This window comes from Nyctereutes procyonoides, unplaced genomic scaffold, assembly GCF_905146905.1.
Source record: "Nyctereutes procyonoides isolate TBG_1078 unplaced genomic scaffold, NYPRO_anot_genome, whole genome shotgun sequence".
NCBI classification, from domain to species: domain Eukaryota; kingdom Metazoa; phylum Chordata; class Mammalia; order Carnivora; family Canidae; genus Nyctereutes; species Nyctereutes procyonoides.
This window is the reverse complement of record NW_026575132.1, coordinates 31477046-31490595: the sequence shown is the minus strand read 5'-3', so window position 1 is coordinate 31490595 and position 13550 is coordinate 31477046. Positions and strand designations below refer to the sequence as shown.

General features: G+C 44.0%; 1 protein-coding gene across 1 annotated transcript in view; it reads left to right on the top strand.

Annotated features, from left to right (window-relative positions):
* The window catches only part of FRMPD2 (FERM and PDZ domain containing 2), a 113279-nt gene that overhangs the window by 67248 nt on the left and 32481 nt on the right, over window positions 1-13550 (top strand). The window contains 3 exon segments of the mRNA XM_055344977.1: window positions 939-1086; window positions 6863-7076; window positions 12589-12689. Of these exon segments, the coding sequence (XP_055200952.1) occupies window positions 939-1086; window positions 6863-7076; window positions 12589-12689 (463 nt within the window).

Genomic DNA, 13550 nt, shown 5'->3' with positions numbered 1-13550 from the left:
CCCTGTATCTATAAAAATTATCTTTCGAAGAGCAAGCTCAAGATTCTTACTGAAATATTTAGAATATTTAGAGATTTTATTTAGAAGTTGTATATAAATTCATATTTAATATCATCTCTATTACTTTGCATTTTATTGTTTTTATTAACATTGTATGTTGACAATAATAGTTACGGATTTTTTCCACAAAGGTCCAGATAGACAATCCCCTATAGATAATCCTTTCCAGTTTATCCCACTTAGCTGTACCATATTATTACTTTGTATTTGGGTCCCGAAAGTATAAATATGGGGAAGCATTTCTTGGTGATGTGACCTGAATTCTGCTGCATTCTAAGGACTCTTGGTGTGTTTCCTCATCTGTAGGATAGGGACAATTGTATGACCTACCTCATTCTGTAGCTTTGGGGATGAGATGAATTAATACCCAGAAAACACTTAGAACAGAGCTTTGCCCATAAGCGCAAGAAATATGAGAATGCATATTATCTTATCTTATTCTTATCTTATTTTTTCTATAACCCCACTAGCTGAAATTTTGTCTGCACCTTCTGGGAGTTTGTGCAATGAAAACTATAGATATATTTTATGGCCTTTCAAAGTGCACACTGAGGATTATGTTCACTCCTTGCTGAGGGCCAAGTGTGTACCTGACTCATTTCATATGCGTTTCACCTAGCTCCCTTCTCAGCAGTTGGCAATTGCCTGATAAACAAACACTGGCTTTGTGAATGAAGAAAAAAATAAGAAGAGGTTTTTTTTTTAATATAAGAAAAAATAATAGGCCATGGTCAGAAAACATCTGTCATATACTTCTAGATGCCTAGTACATTGAGACCAAACTGGAGGCTCCAGCATTTGATAGCTCTTTGGACAATTGTGCTTAAATGGATGATCAGCATAATCAACATATGAAAGCCTGTGTTTGCTTCCTTCAGCGAAAGAAGTTCACCATCACAAGCAGCATCTCTGGGAAAAAGCATACATTTGTCACCAATTCAGCAAAGACCTGTAAATACTTACTGGGACTCTGCTCTGCTCAGCATGGGTTTAATGCTCAGACGAGCTCTCTTCCAGTTGCAGCTGGTGAGTAGACGCTATATTCTCTTTTTTTTTAAACTTACTTTTTATTGGTGCTCAATTTGCCAACATATAGAATAACACCCAGTGCTCATCCCATCAAGTGCCCCCCTCAGTGCCCGTCATCCAGTCACCCCCATCCCCCACCCACCTCCCTTTCTACCACCCCTTGTTCGTTTCCCAGAGTTAGGAGTCTCTCATGTTCTTAGACGCTATATTCTCAACCTCGAGTTTGGAAGGTTATTTCATAAAACAATTTATATCAGTATCTATAGTTGACTCAGAAACCTCTAAAAATTTTTATCTCTCTAATAACTCAAGAAATACCATTAAGGTGAAATGTATTTATTTTCTTCGACTGGTAAATGCTAAAATAGGTACCACGGCGGGAGGCGGGGGGGGGGGTGTCAGTGGGGTTAATGGGTACAATCTGAAATACAATTGGGAATATATATCAAAAGCCTTTAGAAAGCCCATGTCTGTTAGCCCTGCAATTTCACTTATAGACAAATATTTATCCAAAGGTGATAAATACAGAAGTTACATGGAAGTTGATGCTCATAGGTGTTCACTAGAACGTTATTTATAATAGTGTCCATTTGGAAGCAACCTAAATCTCCAAAGCCTTAAGATACATCTCTATAATTTAGACATTAAAGTCAGTTTCTGGGGAATGATGACATGTGAAATGCACATAATGTGGCTCTAAGTGAGGAAAAATGAAATATGAAGTCTTACTTCCCACTGATAAACTTTCTGCAATAAAAATATGCATACTGTTTGTTTCAGGGTCACTGCCAGTGTATATGTGGTCACTGCCAGTGTGTATGGGGGTCACTACCAGTATGTAACTACTGAGCACTTGAAAGGTGCCAAATAGACCTGAGGAACTACATTTTTTATTTCATTAATTTTAACTAACATATTTAAATGTAAATGGCCCCATGTATCACCTGCACTGGAAAGCACCAATCTAAGCGCCAGGATAGTAACTTGGTTGGTTTTAACATGTTATGAAACAGAAAAGGAAGAATATGGAAATGAACCTCCCCAGAGTACCTTCATAGGTTTATTGTTACCTTTGTGGGTCAGGCACACAGGCACACAGGCATGATTGTTTTCTCCTTTGTGTCGTTTTCAGGATTTACCAAACATTCAACAATGTACATGTAATATTGCTTTATTTTTTTAAGATTTTTTTTTAATTTTTATTTATTTATGATAGTCACACAGAGAGAGAGAGAGAGGCAGAGACACAGGCAGAGGGAGAAGCAGGCTCCATGCACCGGGAGCTCGACGTGGGACTCGATCCCCGGTCTCCAGGACGGCGCCCCGGGCCAAAGGCAGGCGCCAAACCGCTGCGCCACCCAGGGATCCAGTAATATTGCTTAAATAGGAAAGAGACTACTAGGTCGGATGAAGCTACACATCACAGAACACTAGTTAATACTTTTTGAGTTTTTAAGAAGCACTAAGGAACTATTTATTACTCTTATTAGTACTAGGAGGTACTCTAAGCCCTTCTATGAATTATCTCATTTATGCTCATAATACGTTGTTTCCTTAAACTGTGATTGTCAGGCAGCCCAACGAGACAGGCACCAGCATTACTGAGGAAGTTAAGTAACAGGCTAGCTGGGAGGTGCTGGGGCTGAGGTTTGAACCTGTCTTCCCCTGAGGCTGGTGCCTAAGAACTTCACTCTGCAGTACAACCTTTATCCTACCAGAACAGGGACTCTAGGACTAGAGAGGTTTGGCACTGAGCATTGGATTGATCATAGTTGCCGTTGATCTCTAAGCATTATTTTTTCTTTAGTTAGAAAAGAGAACAATTTAATAGAGTGGTTTCAGCGTTCATATTCAAACAGTGGTCTCTGCATGTGCATCACTCCAGAGCTTGCTAGAGATACGAAACCTCAGGCACCATACAGACCTACTGAATACATCTGCATTTGAAAAGGAACCCAAGTGATTTTGATGCACAGAAAAGTTTGAGACCCCCTTGCTTGGAATGTGGCCCTGGAGCCCAGTAGATTCAGAGCAGTAGAGTTTACTAGCTGCATGACTTGGGGCAACTCACTTCCTTTCCCTGAACCTCGGTGTTCTTAGGTGAGCACACTGGTGTCTGGTGGCTTTAGAGGAACAGTACATGAGATGTTTCTAGCTCTGTGTCCCATGTTCACTAACTCTGTCTAGTAGTAACAGCAGCTTCTGCTTGTGGGGTTTTTGTTCAGTGCTAGCTGGTTCGGGAAGAGGGGACAGTGAACACTGGGTTCTGGGAGCCTGGGATGGGGATCAGTCAGGAAACAAAATTGCTGAGCATTTGGATGCAGAACCAAACACAAAAAAAGGGGACATATGATTTGCAGCAAACCCAAATAAATTATAAATATTTCATTGAAATCACATAGTGGCAGTTTTAGGGTGTTTGCAGGGAGCTGGAGATAATGAATGTAAATTAACTGTATTTTACCTGCTATTACTAAGATACAATGTGAAACATCATCAATATTACTTTTATTGCCTGATACAAGTGAATGTAAAATATTTATAAAGGTCTGCAGGCTCACTTGTGAAACTAGTCCTTCTAAGCCAGCTTTGCTCATATTACTGTTTTCTCATACTCCAAATTCTACCTTCATAAGAGTTTTCAGGAATATAACATTGATATTAAAAGGATTATTTCACAGTTTTTCTTTTTTGGGCTGGGTTAATGTGATGCTATTTTCCTTTATTTTTTCTAGCTTTATTGAATTATTAGTGACATATGTATATAAGTAAGGTGTGCAGTATGATGGTTTGATACACCTATATACACTGCAAAATGATTACCACAATAAGATAGTTAACACCTCTAGTCCCTGCCATAATTATAATTGTTTTTGTGGTCATGACATTTAAAATCCACTCCCTTAACAACTTTCAAGAATGTAATACAATATTATTAACTATACTCACCATGCTATATATCAGCTCTCCAGAACTTATTCATCTTATAGCTTGGCATTTGTACTCTTTAACCAACATCCCTCCATTTTCCCACCCTGCCCCTGGCTATGGCAACTACCATTCTCTTCTCTGCTTTTATGAGTTGAGCTTTTTAGATTTGGCATATGATGAAAATATACAATATTGGTTTGTCTGATTTACTTCACTTAGAATAATACCCTTAGAGTCCATCCATGTTGTCTCAAATGGCAAGATTTCCTTCTTTTTTATGGCTAAAAAATATAATACATGTGTTATATACACATGTGCATTTCCTTTTCCACTCACATGTTGATGGACACTTGGGTTGTTTCCATGTCTTGCCTATTGAAGGTGCAGAGATCTCTTCAATGTAGTGTTTTGATTTCCTTCAGGTAGGTCACAGGAGTGGAATTTATGGATCATATGGTAGTTCTTTTTCAATTTTTTTGAGGAACCTCCATACTGTTTTCCATAGTGATTGCACCAGTTGACATTCCCACTAACAGTGCACAAGCATTCCCTTTTCCCCATATCCTCGCTGATGCTCGTGGTGTCTTGTCTTTTTGATGGTAGCCATTTGGACAGGTGTGGCATCTAATTGTGGTTTTCATTTGCATTTCTCTGATTAGTGATATTGATATTTTCATTTGCTTGTTGGTTACTTGCATGTCTTCTTTGGAAAAATTAGATAATTTTTCTTTGCCTTTAAAAAATTTCTTCATATTAGAAACTCTTTCTGCAGACACCATTTTCAGTGATTCCACCAGCTAAGAACTGGCCATGTCCATCTCATGGCCCCATATGGTCCTCAGACTCAGCATGTTTACAGTTGATCTCATGCTTCCATACAACCTTCTCCACCATGATCTTTGTCTTGTTCAACTGAGACCACTCAACCACTCTGCAAGAAACTGAGTGGAGGGGTGGGGGTCTGAACCTGCCTCCTCCTGTCACATTCTGCCTCTTACTAAGGGCTCTCAAATGGGCTTGCCATTGGCAGTCATGTCCCCATAATTGTCTTGTGCTCAGCCTTCAAATTAACCTTTTAAAAGCACCAATATGATCGTGTTCTTCCACTGAAAATTTGCAGGGGGCTTTCTGCCATCTGCAGGGACAAGTGAGGACTTCTAGGATGGCATGTCAGACTCTCCCCAGTTTGGCCTGAACCTTGATATATGTCTTGCCCTGAGTCTTCCACTTTGCTTTCCAGCTATACTGCATGCTTTCTTTCAGGCTGAGAAAAATATCTCAAAGATGTCTCAGGTCCATAATTAAGCCTGAGATCACTGTCCCTTTGGGCCCTGGTGATCAGAAGGCTGGGCATGTCTTGGATGAATCTCCCATACTGCTGTCTTTGTCTTTGTGTCCTGGGCACCTTCATTTCTAGTGCAGACTGTGTTGTCAGCTGACTTGAGAACAGGTTCTGCTTTACCACTTACAAGTCATAGGACCTTGAGAAAATTATTAGCTCTCTTAGCCTCAAGTTCCTCCTCTATAACATAGGTATAATAGTATCTATCCCAACAGGGTCGTTGTGAGGTTTAAAGGAGACCATATAGATAACACACTTACCTCTGTGCCTAGCACATAATACACATTCAGCATATATGAGTTGTTGGTGTTAATGTTACTGTTGTTGTTGCTTTGTGTCTAAAGGTTCCAAGCTCTGGTGTAAGATAACAACTCATATAAAAAGCTGTAGGTCATATTCAAATTGCTTAAGTTGTTCTTTTTTTTGCCCACTGTGTATGAGTGATAGTACCAAAAATGCTTCATAGACACAAAAAGTTCTTAAAAAGTATTTTTGAAAGGCTACCTTTTTTAGTGGGCACAAACCTGGCAATGGACCAGACACCATTGTAGAGAAGGGGTTTCTACTTGAGCATATAAATGCTCATGGACACCCTGGAAGTGGAAGGACTTCACCATGCTTTACATACACATACACACAGACAAAGCCAGAACCATAGAAGCACCACGTACCCGAACATTTTTTTTCCTTCTCAGTTTTAGCAGAGAGCAGATGGCCAGAATTTAGTCATCATTTTCCTTTTTCACAATACAAACTAGGCTTTATAAAGCCTAGTTAATTTAAGGACTCTGTCAATCAAATCTCAATTTCTTATGAATGACATGAATAGTGAAGTGGTGGGAATCACTTACATGCATGATCTCAAGTTAGGGACGTCATTAGAGCCATTTATTATATCTTTCTGCATGAAGGAGAAGGGGAAGTTCTTCCCCTTCTAGGGGCTAGGAGACTCAATACATCTGATATGTATTCATACTTCAGAATGTGGATCTTAAATAATTATTACCAGGGAAATTAAACTGTATAGAGGTTAAAGATTATATTCTATAGGCCAGAGCTTAATCTTGGAGCCCAGGTAATTTGAAGATTCATTTGTTACAATGCTTATGAGGATGGTTTTGAAAAGGCAGTGAGCAGGATGGGTGGCAGCAGTGAATTTTCTACAAGACTCTTTCTATAAGTTTTATTGTGACATTGCAGTGAATGTTAATACCCATCAAAATCTTGGCTGAGGGCCCTCAACTACAGGGGGAAGGAGAGCATTTCCTTTCCCTTTTTGTGTTTCTGAGGTTGCTTTCATTACTGTGTGCTAATTAGGAAGGTTTGGCACCCTCAGGACTAATTGCAAGCATCCCCTCAGTCAGCCTGAGGACAAATTGTGGAGAAAGAAGAGCAACAATAGAACCTGGAGTCTGTGATGCCTTGTTGTTTCAAGAGTGATAGATCCAGCATCATGCTTCTGTGTATTTATGTTGCTCATGTTTTTCTCCCAAATTTCAGGCCATGATAAATGTGTGCAAATGCCCAATGTGAGTCTTGCACACCCGGCCCAATCCAAGCCTCTCACTTGGATTCAGAAATTGTCGAGCTCAGAAAATACGCCGTTCGCACCCACACCCAGGCTGGTGAGCGCAGGGGGCCCATTGCCCACGTTGCTGGATAACTTCGCTGTGGAAACCACCAAGGAGGCTATGGCACAGGGAATCCGAGGCAAGTGGGTTTGACACATCCATTCTCTGAGCCCAAACCATCTTGTACTTGGCGCTCTGGAGCATTCCGTACCTGAAGAAATTGTTTAAAGGATGTCAGATGTCTAAGGGAAGGATACATTCATTCACTAACAACTAATTCCATAGAGATTTCCTGGAGGCGGTCTATGGGCAAAGTCTATGCTGAAGTCTGCGGGGCAGACATCCCATCCCCCAGTGGTGGAGAAGAACTAGGTGATGGTACGAAACCGAAGAGGACAAAACAAAGAAGTCGTAATAAGCCTAGTAAGTCTTATCATGAGCCAGGAACTGTTCCCAGCACTTACGCACATCAATTGATTTTACTCTTGCCACCCTGCGAAGTGGTTTCTATCATCTCCCAGCTGTACCAGGAAAGAAATGGAGAGTTTGGGATTTGAGCACATGCAGCTGGCCCTGGAGTCCACACTCCTAATCTCTACATTATGCTGCTTTCTCTACTGATGGAGTGCTTGGAATTTGATTTGTAAGTGAAAATAATGAGCTTCTAAACACAACTTTACATTATAACACATGGATTCACAAACTTAAAAATAGCCTAGAAATTGGATTACACTTACATTGCAAGTTATATAAATAGCACAGATTCACAGGCAGCATGTGACCAATGAAGGTTACTGGAGGAGCTGTTTTTTGGAATGAATTATACTTTTGCTTCAGCAAGAGGGTGTATGGGTAATTCATCTGAGCTGTGATGTCTGTCTGTAGCTTATCTATAATTCTTTTATATGTATAAATATTATGCATCTCAAAGTAATCCTTAGGAGATTATTGCCCCAAATTCTGTTGATGCAAATATGCCTCACTATGCACTGCAAACGACATCAGCAATGGTGGAGCAAGACTGTTGGTGTCATATCATTGTGTAACAAGTGACTCTAAAGCACAGTGGCTTCATTAAAACATCAACCATTTTGTTATTCACTTTCACAGTTTTCTGGGATAGAAATTCAGGCAGACCTTAGCTGGGTGATTCTTCTACTGCATGTGTCATTGTCTGGGGTTACTCGATGGTGTTCAGCAGGACTGGTCTGGAGGCCCCAGGATGGCTTTTCTTATACGTGTGGCCCCTTGGTAGGGATAAGCTGGGACGTTGAGTTCTGCTGAGCACCTTTCACTCTGTGTGACCTCTGGGACCACATGGTGCTTCCAGCCAGGTAGTCAGGCTTCAACCTGGTGGCTCAGGGCTCTGAGGGCTTAAGGTGAGGCTGTCAGTCTTCTTAAAGGCTGGGCCTGGAGCTGACACAATGACACTTTGGCCATATTCTTTTGGTCAAAGTACTCACAGGTCAGCACAGATTCAAGGGTAGCAGAAATAGACTCCATCTCTTGATGTAGGAGTGTCAAAGAATTTGTGGCCATTTTAATTAATTAATTACATAATATTTATTTTAAAAGATTTTATTTATTTATTTGAGAGAGAGAGAGAGAGAGAACACAAGCAGGGGGAGCACCAGGCAGAGGGAGAGCAGAGCAGGGGGCCTGATGTGGGGCTCAATCTCAGGACCCTGAAATCATGACCTGAGCCAAAGGCAGATTCTTAACTGGCTGAGCTGCCAGGTGCCCCAATTTGTGGCCATTTTAAATCTGTCGCTCAGATTAACAGTACTTTACAACACTTTATAAGCCTGAAGAAGATGTGCCTGGCTCAAGGCCACCTCGAGAACATGTTGACTGCAAAGGATCTTTCTTGAGGTGATGGGCTTCCGGTGATTTGCCAATGGGCTCACACAGTGGGGGCTTAACAGCATTGCAGGGCAGCTGGCCTTCTCTATAGAAAGCTGAATTAGAGTCTTCAGTAAATCCTGCTACTATTCTAATTTTAGTTTACAAATGCCAAATTTTCAGAACCCTTGAGAACTCACTTCAGAGGTTACTAATAACCCTTGCATGGAAAGGGAAATTGAGTCCTTGACTGTCTGGAAGGTCCCCAGGAGCACAGCTTGAGACAATGACTGGGTGCAGGTGGTTCTGTGGAGGTGGTGCCAGGAAGCAGGAGGGAGCAGGGAGAGAGACAGGGAGGGAAAATTTTAAAAAGGAGGGCAGACTGTGGCTCAGTCTGTTCGGCATCTGACTCTTGGTTTCAGGGCAGGTCATGAGCTCATGGTCATGGGACTGAGCCCCACGTCAGTCTCTGCACTTAGCCGGGAGCCATCTTACACCTCGCCCTCCCTCTCTGACACTGGGGGCAGTGCCATTGAAGTAGTTGGTGTGGGCAACCAGGGCTGTATTCCAATGAGAAGTGTACAGAAGGCCTCCCAGAATTGTCTGTCTGAAGGACAGGCAAGTGGACAGATAAGTACTGAGTCCTAGCCCCTCTCTGCTGGAATGTTATCTTTGGGAGGACCAAATTCTCCTGCACTTTTAAGCAAGGTGGGGATAGTGGGGGAGGAGGGCACCCAAGATGTACAAGAGGCTCTAGTCCAGAAAGAGGACCATACTGGACGTTGTCAGTATGAGCTGAGCCTGAGCTCACGTAGACCTGCTCACCATTGTTGTGGCCAGAGCCTGAGCTGGGCCTCAGGCTGATGTTCATCTGGCTCTGTCCGGCTCTGTGGCACAGATGAGATGTTTAGCATGTCTGCTGTGTCTGGTACGAAGATGACTCAGCTGAAGATCCCCTTCAGACAGGGTACTGGAGGTATTGGAGCCAGCTCACTGTCTGGTTGAAGTGCACTGCTGATACCTGCTAAACCAGCTACTGCTGTGCGAACTTGACCAAGGGAGCTGACATGTGCCTCAGTTTCCTCATTTGTCAGTGGTGATGACAGCCCCTGGATAGCTGTGGGAATTAAACAGTGTTAGGAAACACTGAACATGGGCTGGGTCTGTGGTCAGTGTCCTGATGTTGGTCCTCTTCCCCTCATTTTAGGGGACATGGAAGGAACACAGACCCTCTGGGGGTCTGTGAAGTCTGGAGGGTCTGCGATAGAGTGGGTTAAACCTTTAAGCAGGCACAGATACAAGTTATTGCTCCCTTGAGAGTAAGGTTATTTCCTAGTTAGGGGCTTGGGAAAAGGGCCTGTGATGCCAGGTCATGGCTGCTAGGAGGTTGGGGCCCAGTGAGAAGGAGGGGAGAATGCTGTGAGTAAAGGTCCAGTTAGTGTTGCTAGAAAAGTTGGTTGAGCACCTGCTCTGTGTCAGCCCTGGGCTACAGGCTGAGGATGCAGTGGTGAGCAGGACGGACACAGTCTCTGCCTCATGGGACTCACAGAGGTGATAAGGAGCCTGTCTGGGCAGGAACAGGTTGTGTTGTTGGCTTGGAGCCTGGAGCATGTGGCTTGGTGGCCGGAGCCAGGACAGGAAGGACTGCATGGAGGCCTTAACACTGATGGGTAAGGACTCCATCCCCAGCACCATTCCCGAGTTAATTACTCAGCACCCCTTAGAACATGGATGTCAGTGGGGTGCCAACCCTGCCGTACAACCCCTGCCTCACCCCCATTCCACGTTGCCTCTCATGTGAAAACTTTCCCGACTGTCCCTGCAAAGAGGTGGCTCCTTGCTATTACTGGCTCCATTTAGACACGCCACCCATGCCCTTCTCCTCGACATCCACAGGTGTTTACCCATCTGCTTGTTAATCAGTCAACTTCCAGAGAACAGCAGCTTGCCTGATTTTTCTTCAGCTTTAAAGGGAGCATGTGGAGGCTTCTAGGAAATGGCTGGTTTTTTTCTTTAGGTTTGCAGTAACATGCACATCACATAAAATTCCCCAGCCCAACCATTTTTAAGTACATGGTTCAGAAGTACACTCACATTGTTGTGCTATCTCCAGAACTCTTTTCGTCTTGCAAAACTGAAACTCTGTGTATTAAATAACTCCCACCCTCTTCCCTGAGACCCTAGGACCACTATTCCACCTTCTGTCCCTATGAATTCAACTCCTCTAACTGCCTCAATTGGGTGGAATCATACAGAATTTGTCCTTTTGTTACTGGTGGTAAATGCCACTCCTAATCCTTTTCAAGCAGGAGTGGCGTGTGTGGCCAGATCAGGTAGACCACAGGAACCTGGGGAATGAAAGGCCTCCCTTTCTCCAAAGGCCCTCCCAAATGCCACATTGTCCATATGCTCTCTTGGCCCCTCAGGACTATTGTCACCCTGCTCTAGACCCAGGGGCATTCTCCTGTGCCTGGGCACTCTGGTCACCTGGGCACTTCTCTGGTCATTTGTCCCTGGCATAAAAGGCTCCAACCCCCCATCCTGTAGCAGGCCAGGAAGATCCCAGAAGGCAGAGCCCACATCTGACCCACCTTTTATGTCAGTGCCTTACCAGACCAGGGCCTGACACCTGCTAGGTGCACCTAGGGTTGCATTTGCTCAAATGCAGGGTATAAGAAGGAGCCAAGTCAGATTGAGGCCTCATTTCCAAACTCTGAAGAATGGCTCTGTGCTTGCCCTTCACCTCTGCACTCACTTTCTCTCCCCCTTCACTTTTGTTCTTTCCTTTTCAGCTCTGGTCCCTCTGAATAGTGCCAGGTTCCATACCGAGAGCACTTGGCAACATCTATCCAAGGGAACAGGGCGATACTCTGTGGGAAGCTGCCCGTACTCACATCCTCACCTTCGTCTGGCCGCCTGAAGCAGTGGGACGGGCATGAATTCACTGAGCTTAGGGCCAGTCTGGCTGATAGAGGGCCACATCTGTTTAGATGGTTGGCTTTCCTGGCCTTCCTTGCTTCAGATAAGGCCCAATGCTGGCTTTTTCCAGGTCTCTGAACCCAGGTGGCTGTGCATCTATGCTTCCTTCTCACTCTCCAATTTGTTCATCCCGCAGGGTAGCTTCCCTTGGGCACAGCTGATCCTGGGGGCTGGGGCAGTGCCACACTGAATTCATTTTTCTCCTAGGGCATAGAGTATTCTTTGTTCACTAGAATACTGGCTCAGCAAAGGCCATCTGCATGCCTGCATGAAAGGTTCTTGTTCTAAGCTTGGTATGATTAGGGGATGGCCAACTCAAATGCCCACAGGGATCAAGCAGGTGAATCACTGTGTGGAGGCCACAGGGTCCATCATCCTGGGGGTGCTGGAGCATGCCCAGCCCAATTAAAAACAGAAGCAGACAATAAAAATCGAAAGCATTGGTGCGTCATCCTTACTACCTTGTTTTGGAGCCAAGTGTGTATCATCATTTCACAAGTGTGGGAAATAAGAATATATTCCTATCTTCTGGTTAAGGAAGAGGAGGTTTAGAAGGGTGCATGTCCAACTCTAAGGAGAGGACAGTGGGAAGTTTCCAGGAGGCTCAGGGGACTCTAGGGTCCCTTCTGAGACAGAAAGACCCCAAAGGTATTCTTCCCAGTACACTCCTGACAACCGAGTCAGCCTATGGTGGAGTCTGTTGATGGGTCTGCTGGCTGACAGGGCATGAGGCTGCCTTCCCGAGGATGCCTTCCCAAGCTGCCATCCAGACAGAAATGCCAAAAAGTTTCTCCTTAGAGTCACCTTTTTTCATCTTGTGGCCTTTTCCTGCAGCCCTTGTGCAGATCAGGAGCAGTTGGAGACCGTCTGTTTGACCCAGAAGCCACCGACTTGTGACCCCGTCTCTGGATCACCTGCTGAGAGCGTGCACAGGGGTATGGGCCAGGGCATGGGCCAGGTTTGGAAAAAAGGAAACCTTACCTTTGATGCTTACTTGAAAACTTTTGCCACTACTTCATTCTGCCTTCCCAGTAATAATCACAATCTTCTTGATTTTTAAATTAATTTCAAAATGATTTATGGTCAGGAAGAGCCCTTGCAGTCCACCTTTGGCTTGGGCTGGGCATGTGGATCTGTAGTATATTAGGGCAGGTGAAGATCCTCAGAGCTCTGGTCCAGCATGAGGAGTGCCTGCTATGGAGTGGTATGCCCAGAAATGTGCCATTCACTTCAGTTACAATCTTCATGGACCCAGAATATCACCTCTCACTATCCACCAGATACAGGGAAGGCAGTACTCTCCTCTGACATACATCCCCTGGGGAAGACCATAGGGAAAGGAAAGATAGAAAGATTCCAGAACTAGATAAAATATTTACAAGCCTTAGGCCTGGGGATTGGCTCTGGAACACCACCAGGTTGCTCTGTACCATGAACTGTACCAGGGTCTGCTGTGGTCCTTGGGGGAGCAGAGATGTGGAGAGCCTGGAATGCTCTGACTTAAGCTCTGATTCAAGACTTCAGCTCTGGGGGAAATCCTGCAGGTGCCTTTGCTGATATATGGGGCCATGTTGCCTCTGAGTATTAGAGACTCAAGAGAGGAAGGCTTTGCTATCCTAACTCTGTACTTTCACCTTAGTTTTACTGTTCACTGCCCACAAGTACATCTCTGCTCAAATTTGGTCTTGACCTAAGACCAATGCAGAAAAAATTAGCTATGGTAAGTTGTATAGAAAACGAGCACCATGTCTCTTGCCCCCACTCTCATCTCTGTTCTTGATGAGCCAACACTGACC